This window comes from Zosterops lateralis, assembly GCF_965231275.1.
Source record: "Zosterops lateralis genome assembly, chromosome: 10".
NCBI lineage: Eukaryota > Metazoa > Chordata > Aves > Passeriformes > Zosteropidae > Zosterops > Zosterops lateralis.
This window is the reverse complement of record NC_139770.1, coordinates 15,594,888-15,607,725: the sequence shown is the minus strand read 5'-3', so window position 1 is coordinate 15,607,725 and position 12,838 is coordinate 15,594,888. Positions and strand designations below refer to the sequence as shown.

Below are 12,838 nucleotides of genomic sequence, written 5' to 3'. Positions count from 1 at the left end.
AGTTTTTTTCTTTGTTACCTACCAGAAAAAGCAAGCACCCAGCACTCTTCAGCAGCACTGCACATCCCTTCAGCAGTTTGGTCTAGCAGGAGGCACCAAAGCTGTCTTTACTATCAGGATTTTCTCAAACACACAGTACCGAGCTCAATAGGCCCTTTCAACCACACTATCAAGAGAGCCGACATAAAATTTTCAAAATATCCTTCCTTCTAATTCTAATCCAAACAACAGGGCACAGCTGTGAAAACTGAAGCCTGTACAGATCTCCACTGCACAGGCTCCTTCTTAAAAACACTGGGACAGGATTCAAGCTTCTGCATTTTCTGATTCAAATTTATAGTCAGGCACAGAAAATTCCCATGGACTAGGGAAAAAAGAAAAATGCTTAAGCTGACAATTTTCTGAAAGATGAAAAAAAATTCACTGCTGTCTTCTGCTGACACACTGTGCAGCAGTGGGACAGAGGTCCACACTATGCCCTGACAACCAGGCAGCTCAGGGAGCTGCCAACTAGTGTTTGCTTAAGTTTCAAAAGGCACTTTTCTGGTCAAAAACCAGAAAAAATATAATAAATGCCATATGGAAAAGCTAAAATCAGTCAAAAGCTTCAGTTAAATAAATAGCCTCAAATGAGGGGAAAAAGAATTAAAACCCTGTTTTTGAAGTCTGATGTATTTTTTTTCCAACAATTTTGCTGCTTGTCTTTTCACTCTCCAGCTCAGAGCCAAAGCCAGAACAACCAGCACACCATAACACAACTCCCAGGGCTCCTCTCCCCAGCAAAAGGGAATCCTAGAAAACCAAGGACAAAATTCCCTAACATAACACTAGAAAACAAGTTCAGCATACTGATTTGGACATGTGAGTTTTGATGAATAACAACAGAAACTTGGTTTGCCTGTTTTTCTTAAGCAGAATGGCAGGGAAGGAGGGAAAGGTGACTCGTCTCCCCAAGAAACCACCATTTTCAGGTCACTGTCACCGTGATCAGTTCAGAAAGCAGAGATTAATCCTGACAGCAGGAAAGCTGGTCCCCAGCTACAGGAGAGCCACAGAGCAGCTGAGAGCCTGGAGAGCCTCTCCCTGTGCCCATTCAGAAAAGGAATGCTACATCCAACCCTCCCTCCTATCCCTCAACACCCAGACTCAGGGAGGGAAAGGAGAGCTAGAAGCTCGCAGGTTCAGATGATGTATTTCATGTGTCCACCATCACCATGCCTTGGCCCCTCACAGACTCCAAACTCCTTTCACCCTGCTGTCCAGCCAGCAGAATTACTCAGGAAGCTCCACAGCAGATAGAATTGCTCATTTTAAGTGAGACTATACAAACCCTCTGGATCTCCTGTAACAATCCAATGGTTGGGTTTCCTGCACTGCTCTCTGTCGCCAGGCTCAAGGTCGGTACTGACCCCAGTGAAGTTTGGATCAGATCCCACTACAAGATCGTCAGAGCAGTTACTTCACCAGCAGAACCAGACTGAACATCAGTTCTCCTCTCCAGACACTCAGTGATTGGGTGAGTTTTCACAAGAGCACAGTCCACCAGGTAAAACACTCTCTGGAAAAGACTGGCCCTGAACAAAGCTGAATACAGCCAGCTGAAGACTTGTAAACTTACTCTCCACGGTCATTCTGCAAGCTTCATATGAGATGTATGGAAGAATCATTTCTCAAACCCGGAGGGAGCTTGGCATGGGAAGAAAGAGGTGGCCACAAATCTGAGCTTCAGGACACTTCATTACATTTCTATCTGCTCTCAGTGTTCTTGGCAGCTCCCATCAAATATATCTGGAGAAAATGTTTTCATGTGAGGAGGTATTTGAAAATTGTCTGGCATAACACAGACCCAAGGCCACAAAGGGTGATGGTGCAAGGACTCCAACTGCCCTGATGCTATCCCAAACCCAGCAGCACTGTGCTCACAGATTAACTCCATCAGTAAAACTCACCAGCAGCAACTCAGGTCAGAAATGTTCCTGCTCACATTGCCTGGAAGCAAAACCAGCCATTAATCTGTGAAAGGTACGTTTATTTAAATGGTCCAAATGAAAACACTTATGGAGGTTTTTCAAAGACCAACATTCCAGAAGTCGTCACCAAACTGCCAAGGTGTAAACACAACGAGAGCAACTTAGTCATTCTGAGGCTATGTGTCATTTTCTTGAAGCAACATCATTATAAGAATATTAAATACTGGTAATACACAACTTTTTATTTTTCCTTCATATTCTATGCAAGGATTTATATTTGCCACTCCATATTTTCAGTATTTCAGAAGGAAAAACAAATCATGAAACACTGTATTAGGTCTTCTCAGGACACTTGTACAATCACCCACATTTAACATCTTTGGTCAAAGAGTTCTGATTCACTTATTCAGAAACAGCTCAGAAGACTTAACACTGTCACCTGTAACTTTTCTACCTATTATATGAAGTGCAGATAAGTTCAATTACTATACATGAAAGCACTATGGGGAAAACAAATATTTTAAGGGCTAAACATTGCTTAAAGGGACTTTTCAGCTACACATTTACTTGTCTCTGGGTAATCAGACTCTCCTCTTGCCTGCACAGAGCCACATCAAAAACGCAGTAGTGCTGTAAGGGTGAGGACACTTAGCCCAACACCTCAGCACCAACCCAAGGTGTGTCTGCTGAGAACACAGCTGTGCCTGGAAGGAAACAGTAACATCTGGGCACACCACTGCTGACTGTCCTGTCCTGCTGGATGACACCAGGGACACACAAAATCTGAAACACGTACTTAGAACTCTGAACTACTTACACTGAATGCTTTAGTGTGCCTTTCTTCAAGGAAATCACTGCTTTAATTTTTTTTCTTCATCATCAAACTGGCTGACAGTTTCATAAACATAAACTAGTAGTACACTATAAATGAACCCTCAATATCATTCCCCGGGGGGCTTTCCACAGGGCGCTCACTTGATTTTGATTTTCTTTTGGTCATAGAATGCTTCCCAAAATTAACATTTTTCCAGAGCCATTCAGTTTCTACAAACAATAAATAATGTAGAAAAAAAGGAACTGCCTGAGCTAAGTGGTGCCAGATGAGGCTCCTGGAATCACGGAGGTTTTGTTTTAAAGATTCCTGAGTGCTGTAAAGTCATAGCAGCAAACGAGAGTACAAAACAAGAGTGCAAAAACTCTGATGCCTTGAAAGATATCTTGAAGCTATATAGTGCCAAAACACCGGGCTGTAGGACTTCAGACATTTGCAGCCACATGACTCAGGCTTAAATTTCAAATACTTTTCATTTTTTCCTTCTGACATAATATTTAATGAAACCAGAGTTCAGTAGTAGTATCAGTCCTGCTATACATGTCTTGCAGCAGTTTTTGCCTAGACAGCTGTTTGTGTGCTTACAACTCATTTGTTTAGTTTAAAAAGGTTCTCCATATGCTTTGAAAATTGGAAAACTATTGTTTCAACTGACTATATGGTGTATTTTTAACACACATATGCAAGTGAACACTGAAAAGGATTAGAAGCTCATTTTGAAAGCACCAATAGCACCTAAAACCACATTACATCTGAACACAGGCAAACATTTGTCACCAAACCACAGTGCCTGTGATCACCTTGAAGCCATCATACACGTGTACTTCTACCCAGAGCTGACTTCTCTTTAGTGAAAGATCTTTTCAATGCTCCTGATATGGGAAAGGCATTTGATGTGTATAGTAGTGGGAGTGGATGCATGTAATATACATAAATTTAGCAAGAATCTACAGTCACAAAATTTAAAAGTATAAAAGTAGAATGAAGATGCAAAGCTACAGGTGCATTAACAAATTCCTGTCAAATGAGCAACATGTTTATGAAGCCTTGGAAAACAGCACTCACAGCCCAGCCTGAAGGTGAGCAGCAACATCCCAATACTGCTGCTTTTACTTTTTTCATTTCCATTAATAGCTACACTGTTGTTTTACTGCTGTATCATAATGACGTGGAAGTATATTACACCAGCAGCTCGAAGACTATAGTAAACCAACCTTACACAATCTTATTTCCCATGGACTTCAGAGGAGCTGCACAAGTTGCATGATGGCAGAATTAAGCCCTGAGGTTCAGGAAATCAAACTTGCCCCAATAAAGGACTTGAAGCTCCCTGCCCTTCATCATCTGCTTCACTTCGTCTTGCCCACTCGCAGCTCTCCTCCACAGTATTTCACAGCACATTAGGAGAGATGTGGAACTTTACGTCATGAAAGAAATAAATTCTAACAATATGAGAATACACTAAAGCCATCCATTATTAAATCCTTGCCCAAATATGGCCCCAAACTGTGGGTTTCAACAAGAATACTGAACTTCCAGAGGAGCAGGCAGAGAATGACTGAAGTCCTCCTGTTACACTTGGCTATCTACATGCCCACAGCTCCATGACACAGCACCTCTGCCAGGCCCCCACTTATGAGAGCCTACCCCCTGTACCACCCACAGAGACAGAGTAAGACCATCTCCAAAAAGAGGGCTCATGAGCATGGCTCAGCTCAGGGACACCCAGCAGCATGGCACGAGGCTGGGCAGCACCAGCACTGCTGCTCTGGGGGAAAAGCTGTTTGAACATGGTGATCCCTATTCCCCACATGTGTCAAGAGAATCAGGGAAACTTATAAACAGGGGTTATAAACAGCAGGACCTCGGAAACTATGTACCCACTGGGATTTATTATCTAGAAACAATGTCTGGCATCAAGCTTCCGGGAAAATTTAGGTTACAAAGCAAATAGCAGCCAGGCTATATTCTCTCACACTGTGAGAACACCTTGCTTGTTTCCAAATACCACTTCAGAGTCCTCACAGGAGCATCACTGAGACCATGAGCTCCAAAACCCCACCCGTGCTGCCAAGGGCTGCTTAACCAGGCACAGAAGGTACATTTGGAAATAGTTTTAAAGAAGGATTTCACAATATTTTCGGCATCGTGTCAACACATACCACTGCCACAAACATTAAGCCACAAATCAGTGCCCACTGCTTATAAGCATTGATAAGGTCTGCTGTAAACATGACAATGTAAACCAGACCAGGCAGGTACAGTGAGCTCTGGACTGGAGTCTCCCCATTCCCAGCACGGGGAACGACCTTTAAATACCTGAAGCAACCTTGGCTGCTGCTCTAGAGAAGACTCAGAGGTATACACATGTTCCATATGCTCACCTGCATTTTACTGAACACAAGCCAGGAATGCCACCACAGAAATTAGAAGCTAAAAAGTCTCCTAAACAGACACAGTCCCAGATCATTTCTCTTACATTAAGTGTGAAAAATGCTAATCCTGTATTACCTGCAAAATCACAATCTTCTTACCACATCAGAGACTCGCTGATCCCTGTGGTATATCCCAGATGTGTGATTTCCCATGTAACTGCCTGTCCTGCTAACTTTGGAGAAAACAGACAAAACTTCAATGTTGCATCATAAAAAGTGAAAGAAAGGGAAGAGCAAAAGAAGAAGCAGGCTTCGCTGTATTATATTTTCAAGAAGAAACCTCAATATCTACATTTTTCTAGCTTATTCTTCTAATCCGTTTAATTCTACATATCTTCCAGAAACAGAGAGGCTTCTTCATTAAACAGCAGCGTAACAGGAAAAGCTTCCATCAGAGGGAAGTACAGAACAGGCTGACAAAAACAAAACAAAAAACAAGAAAACACAGCTTATTCCAGCAAAGCCAGAAACCAAGGCTCTGGGAAGGGGGGAACATTTTAGCAGCAGATGCAATGTTCAGCAGCAAACAGCTACAACAGCAATGGGGACAAGTCCTGTTCATTCCCCAGCTCACTGTGTTCTGTAACCCAGCTGCTGATGACACTTCATTCCTATTGCGTATGCGTGAGCTTTGCTGCTGACCTCACTACTGGAATTGTACCCATCCAGCCAATGCCAAAAACTTCAGCACAAACTATGAAACTTAACAGGACTGAGCACATTTGGAACAGAAGTGGATTTTGCATGAACAGCAACAGACCAGGAATGTGCAGTCTTGTCATCCTTTGTCTGGGACTGAGAAAGGAGGCCCATGAGCAATAGAGGACCATAGCACAGCTTGTCAGAACACGACAGGAGCTCTCACACTGCCATGGCCATGCCTTTTAAGTTAAACATACACAGCTTGCCTTAGCACTGAGGGCAGGACTGACCCATACCAACAGGCATCCACTTCCAAAGGCAGTTCATACTTTCCCTTACTGAACCAGGCCAAAAGAAATATTCTGAGAGATGAAAATATTTTCTTTGCCGTTTTACTTAGTACAGAGCTACACCACGGACTAACAACAGACTTGCACTTCCCCACAGCTGGGTACTGACACAAGATACATCTGGGTCAAAACTATTCCACATACCATGCAGACATTAGAACATGAAGAAAGTTGGGCCAGCTCCACACTTCCTGCACCCATACATCAGCCTGATGTAAAAGACAGGGCTGTATCTGCCATTATACATCCCCCAAAAATCCTACCGTAGTGACTTGGCATAACTGTAATCCCAGAATACATCAATGGAGACCATAAGACGTCACCTACTCTACCCAGTGACCACATACCACCCTGCTACAACCAAAATCCCATACACAGAGCCTCACAACACTTGCTTGTCAGCCAGGGAGAGAGCCTGTGATTCCAGGGACAAGCAGAGCCCCCCTTCAACACCCCCACTGCACCAGCATTTGTTTCACAGCAGTGACATGCCAGGAGGGAAGGAGCCTGGGACAAAGAGAGCAACATGGGACACCTGAAACTAAATTAAGATGTTGAGGGGGAGGAAGAAGGAAAAAAAAATGCATTTATACCTTGCACAAGCTCTCCTCAGGGGGCCAGGCAGCACTGCCAACAGTTCTGGCCAGGCTGATGATTCACAACATGTCAAGGGGAGATCAGACTACTTGAAAGAACCAGGCTTCAAGGGTTTTTTTGGAGAAAAAAAATTCAGAGCGGGTTGGGGTTATTAGATAGTTTATTGCCCATATAACTCTAGCTCATATGTATATGGATTAGGATTAAGCTTTCAGTTACAGGATCTCATTTTAGCTACCCCAGCATCCTTCCCCTCACTGCATTCATTTTGTCCACAATTCACTACACTGTTATTTAGCCCCTAGTGTGAACACAGAATTATTATGGGCTTCCTGTGACTTTTCCAAGACTTTCTTCCCCATTTCAGGAACTGGTACAAGTCCAAAGCATCCTTTAATTCTGAGATTTTGAGTCCCCCTGATTTCTTTATTTTTTAGAGCACCTACAGTTATTCATGTACTTCCCAAGAAACTCCTGTTTCCAAAAAGTGCATTTACAGGCACTCAGCATTTACATCAGCTCAGGATGCCTGGAGACTCCAGCCAGAGGAAACCAAAGTGGATTTGCACAAAGTTAGTGGCCACTGCTGAGAACTTTGGTGTTTGTGGCTCCTTTTCAGGAACAGAGAGAAGCAAAGGCTCCCCTTGCTTCAGGCTTGGGTTCTGCTGCAACAGGTAAGTTAGAGGCCCAGTGATCAATCATCCCCCCTGCAGACAGCCCTGGTTCCTCACAGCACACGGCCATTCCCACCCTCTCCCTAAGGCCAGATCCCTAACAGTGCACAGGATACGGCTAAACAAGGCTCAGCAAGGTTACATTCACAAGCTTATTCTGCAAAACACAAGCACTTAGTTCTCTTTAGCCTTTCGTGCTCTTGTAGTCAATATCAAATATTTGTCATATCTGATATTTTAACACCTCCCTAATTTCACAAAGGGGACACAAAGCCATTCTGTACAATCCAGACCAGCACAACACTACTAACCTCGGCTTTCCCTTTCTCCCTCCCTTCCCTCGCCTTCTCCTTTGTCACCAGCCCCTGGGTGCAGCCTCACCTGAGCTCTGTCCTCTGCACCAGCATCTCCCCAGGGAACACCCCTGCCTCCACAGCACCCAAGACCATTAACTCCTTCACTCACGGCATCCTGCCACTTGTGTTTAGCAGAGAGGTTTCTGACTAACACAGGGAAAGAAATAACTAACAATATGCTCACATAGATTTTACCCTGAAATCCACCAACTATGTACACGGTACCTCATTCCTATCCACTAAAAATCAAACTTGTTTATTGTAGAGAAAAAAAACAGTTTTTTCAGACCAGGAATTATTCCCATTACTGGCTGGTGAAGATTAAAGGTCACAGATCTCTCAGCTTGTCTCCACTATCAACTCCAATCAAACTGAATTTTCTGCTTGGTGATATCAAAGCAAATTCTCAATTTGAATCGCAAAAGTAGTAATAACCTTTTCTTGTCATCTGCTGTGCCCATTGATTCTTATTCTAGATGTCCAATTCTCTCTCGCTCGGCACTTGCTCTGGAAAACTACACGAAACCGACGCAGTGGAACTACAAAGTGAGTTTTATTTCATCTCGCCCTCTGCCTGTCTCGGATTTCCCCGGACTGTGCAACACGGACACAAGGCACAGGAGCAAGGGCAGAGGCGGCAGCGCACACCGCCCGCCGCCGGAGGTGCGGCCAGGGGGTTCCGCGGTGCCCCGGCACATCCCGACTGCGGGCGCGGGGCGGCCAAGGCTTCCCGCGGGATCCCGCATCCCCCCGCGCCGCTCCGAGGGACCTCCCGCCGCCGCGGCTCAGGCGGGGCCGGCCCGGGGTGCCCCTCACCCGAGGGGGCGGCGGAGAAGCCCCTGAGCGGCGCGTTCCCCGCCGAGCCCCGCCGCGCCCGCGGCCGGCACCGAACCCCGCCGGGAGCGCCGGAGCCGCCGGGCAGCGACACCCGCACCGCGTCTGTGCGCGCCCGTCCCGCGGCCCCGCTCGCCCACCCTCCGCGCCGCCGGGGGAGAAGTTGCCACAAACTCCCGGCGCGGGGGTGATGCTCCGCCGGTCCCGCCGCCCCCCGGGGCTCGGACCCCGGCCGCCCCCCCCTACCTGCAGCCGCTCCGTGGCCGGCTGCCACATGGTGCCGCGGCGGCGGGAGGCGCTGCCGAGCGGGGCCGCGCGCGGCTCTCTGCGGGCGCGCGCCCCGCCCCGCCCCGCCCCGCCCACGCGTGGGGGCCACGCGCGGACCCGCCCGGCAGTGCCTGTCCCCGGGCACGGCATCCCCCGGGCTGGGCAACCGCCCCCTGGGCTCGGCAACCATCCCCCGGGCTGGGCAACCATCCCCCGGGCTGGGCAACCACCCCCCGGGCACGGCATCCATCCCCCGGGCTGGGCAACCACCCCCCGGGCTGGGCAACCACCCCCCGGGCACGGCATCCATCCCCCGGGCTGGGCAACCACCCCCCGGGCTGGGCAACCACCCCCCGGGCTCGGCAACCATCCCCCGGGCTGGGCAACCATCCCCCGGGCTGGGCAACCACCCCCCGGGCACGGCATCCATCCCCCGGGCTGGGCAACCGCCCCCTGGGCTCGGCAACCATCCCCCGGGCTGGGCAACCATCCCCCGGGCTGGGCAACCACCCCCCGGGCACGGCATCCATCCCCCGGGCTGGGCAACCGCCCCCTGGGCTCGGCAACCATCCCCCGGGCTGGGCAACCATCCCCCGGGCTGGGCAAACACTCCCGGGCACGGCATCCATCCATCACCCCGAGCACGGCACACATCCCACCTGGACACCTGTGGTGACCGGGACAGCGCCTCCCCCCAGCCGTGGCCACAGCCCGGCGTGTCCCGGCCCCGCAAGGCGCTCTCGGGCAGCGGGGCCGTCTCCCCACTGGCGTTCTCTGTGCGCTGTCTGGGAAGGTGTGGGGCCTCCCCAGAGGAGCCTTCCCCAAGGAACATTTGTCTCACGGCACCAGAAACTTTTTCCTCCTGTTCTGCAGGTGGTTCCGAGCACGTAGGACGTGTCGTGGCTCTGTAAGGCCGCTGCTGCTGGCGGTGCGAGGTCACGGAGCACAGGGAGCCACCAGCTTGGGGACAGGATCCCCCCTGCCCGGTCAGTGCCGGGGTGGCCTCCCGAGGGGCCAGCACCAAACCAGCATCAAGGCCACATTCAGCTGTTTAACAGTGTCGGTCGTCCCAGCTGTGCCCAGCAGGGCCCCGGCACCCACAAGGACAAACACACTGTAGGGGTCTGCAGGCACTGCTCTTCCCTGTGGAGGCCAGAAATGCCACAGAAAAGCAAAGTCTCTGCAGGTTCCAAAGCTGCACCAAGGAACATTTTTTCCAGACACAAAAGCTGCCCCTGGCCCTCCCTGCTCACCTGAGGCTGCCTGGGTAATGCCTCATGCTTGGATGCAGGAGGATTTGTTAAAAACCCAGAGCAGCCCGTGTCATACTTGTCCCGAGCACTGACCAGCACATCCCGCAGGCTGCAAGCCAGGCTCCAACCCATTGCGGGTGTGTGACCCTGCGGACACAGGGTATCCTTTCAGGGTCAGTGTTTCAAGTAGCAAGGAAAAGCAATGCTGAAGGGAATTTTCTTTAAAAACAGGCATCAGGCTCAGCTGTGGACAAAACATGACCTTTGGCAGGGCAGCTCTGCCACAGGATCCATCTCAAGGACCAACACCTTGAGACACATTGCAGGATGCGGGCAAGGCCAGATGTAATCAGAGCGAGACTCAATGAACATGAACTTATAGACTGTTTCTGGAAAGACTCCACCAGGACGTCCTTGGGCAGTGATGGCCTAATTAAAGCAATTCAGGTGTTGTGACTCCATTTACTGATACATCACCCACCTCCCTCCAGGACAGGAAGCACTAATTCTGCACCAGCTCTTGGCCAAGGTGCCCATTAGAGCTCTTTCCAAACACCCTGTCCTTGTCACACCATTGTTTCTTCCAACTGGTGCCTACACCCCTGCATGAGGGCCTTTTCTAAAAGCCCCGTTCTTCCTCCAGTGAACTTTGGAGCAGTTTCATTGATCCTTCCCGTATGAGTAAATCCACCCACCGCCATTTCCTGAACCAGCTAGGAGCTGGCACAACCCAGGCTGTCAGCAGCAGGGCACACAAAGGAAGCTCGGGATGTGCAGTTAGCAGGAGGAGACCAACCCTGGGGCTGGAGGCTCCTTCCCTCTTAGTTTACATGACTTTTATACAAACTAAAACAACTGGGGAGGGAAATCTGCATTTGCTATGAAATGGGTGGCATGTTATGAGAACAAATGAATCACTTAATTTCAAAAAAGGATATGAAAACAAGGGAAACTGAATGCTGGAGGCTTTAGTTGTATGAGAGGAAGGTAGGAATATGCTCGCATATGGGGAGGAGCAGCTCAGCCACATATTTTTGAAATCCAACTGCAATCTGTGAGCCCTTGAGTCCCACCAGCATCCTCCCCAAGCCTTACCCTTCACCAAGGCAGCAAATGGCACTGTGGGGATGAGAGAGCTACTGAGCCCTTCTGCTCATGTTGGTTTAGTCTCCAGGTGTACTCTGCACCATGGGCTGTCTCAGGAAATTCAGCTGGTTTGCCCTGTTGGACGTGCCCCATGACACCTCTGCAGGAAACTCAGTTTTCAGGGCCAGGTGCTGCTGGGGTGGTCAGGCACCAGCCAGAGCCCAGCTCAGGAAATGATTCATTAAACTTGGGTGAGTTCATGTCACAATCTCACTAAGATGAGGTCATTTCTACCTAGACTTTCTAATATTTTAATCCAAGCATCATTTTTTTTTAATTTGGTATTTAAGCTGTTCTGCATTAGGTAAGGTCCTGCTCCAAGCCAGTCAGAGATCTTTCACTTAAATAAATACTGTGAATTCCTATTTCCAGTATGTACTGTGTTCCAGAATGCGCCTATAAGAAGATACGGATTTTTTTTCTATTAATTTTCCTTTTACTGTGCCAAATTTTGGAGTTTCTCTTCTCAGAATGAGTTAAGACAATTCTTTCCGAAGATTGCAATACATTACACAGGTTGGTCCCACCTCTCTCAGTCTCCTTCATTTCAGTGTTCAGAAGACAGAAATACTGAAGCCAGGGGAGATCTTGCATTTCAAAAGGAAGTATTGGATACAATAGGACCAATTTCACTTTTATTCAGATAGTAAATCTGAAGCATTTCCTGTGACTCCAGGATATTTTGTGTCTTCTAATGGCTTCTAGTTATTGAGTTTTTCTTCCTTGCACCATCTCATCCCCTAATGAGGATTATTCTATTTAAGGTCTTTATAGCAACATAGCTCCTCTGCATTTGAAAAGAATTTTTTGTTTGTTTGTTTTAACTGTAGCATTGCCTTTTTAATTAACTGAACTTGTCCAATTGCTGATCCCATTAAATTATTTGACTTCAAAAGCACCATTTAGCTTTAGGAGCACTATTATTCCTCACTGAAACTCAACTAGAAGAGTCATTCACTTATTTAAATGGTACTTCCCCAAATATTTTGCAGACTTCGCAAGTCCCGTTTCCAGGATCCTCTTTTTGATTATGCAAGTTTACAAACCATACAGAAGTCATTAAATGCATCTCTCTTTTTTTTAATTGTTAATTCAGTTTACCTTGTATTTGCTTTTGTAGAGTCAGTTTGCCTAATTAACAAATTTAATGTTCTGTACAGCGCTGTAATTAATAGCATACTTCCAAAATCTAAATACACTTGTTACTCTTAAACACTTTGTCAAATCACTTGAAGCAAATGCATCTACCCTGCATAGATGGCACCAGACACATCATCTGAGCTTTCCAACATCTCTCTGAAAAAATGTTTAGTGCCTAAGGAACCCAAAATACACTAATCCAAACTGTTTTCTTTGACAACTATTACATTTTAACATTCAAGGTAACAATAAATGTACTTTTATGTAGAACTTCATCTCATGCAGATGACAAAGCTGGCTGGGATGGCCTGACCTCAAATTTATGTCATATAAATATGGCAG

The 12,838-nt window shown here is 47.6% G+C and overlaps 1 protein-coding gene across 3 annotated transcripts in view; it reads right to left on the bottom strand.

Moving 5' to 3' along the window:
* PID1 (phosphotyrosine interaction domain containing 1) overlaps positions 1-12,838 on the bottom strand; it is a 97,134-nt gene that overhangs the window by 78,023 nt on the left and 6,273 nt on the right. The window contains exon 1 of one of the 3 annotated variants that reach the window (XM_083869091.1): positions 8,937-8,993. The exons of the other annotated variants lie outside the window; for them this stretch is intronic. Within the exon in view, the coding sequence (XP_083725217.1) occupies positions 8,937-8,966 (30 nt within the window). The 5' untranslated portion in view covers positions 8,967-8,993. Of the gene's footprint in view, positions 1-8,936; positions 8,994-12,838 lie in introns of those variants that run through there. 3 annotated transcript variants of the gene reach the window in all.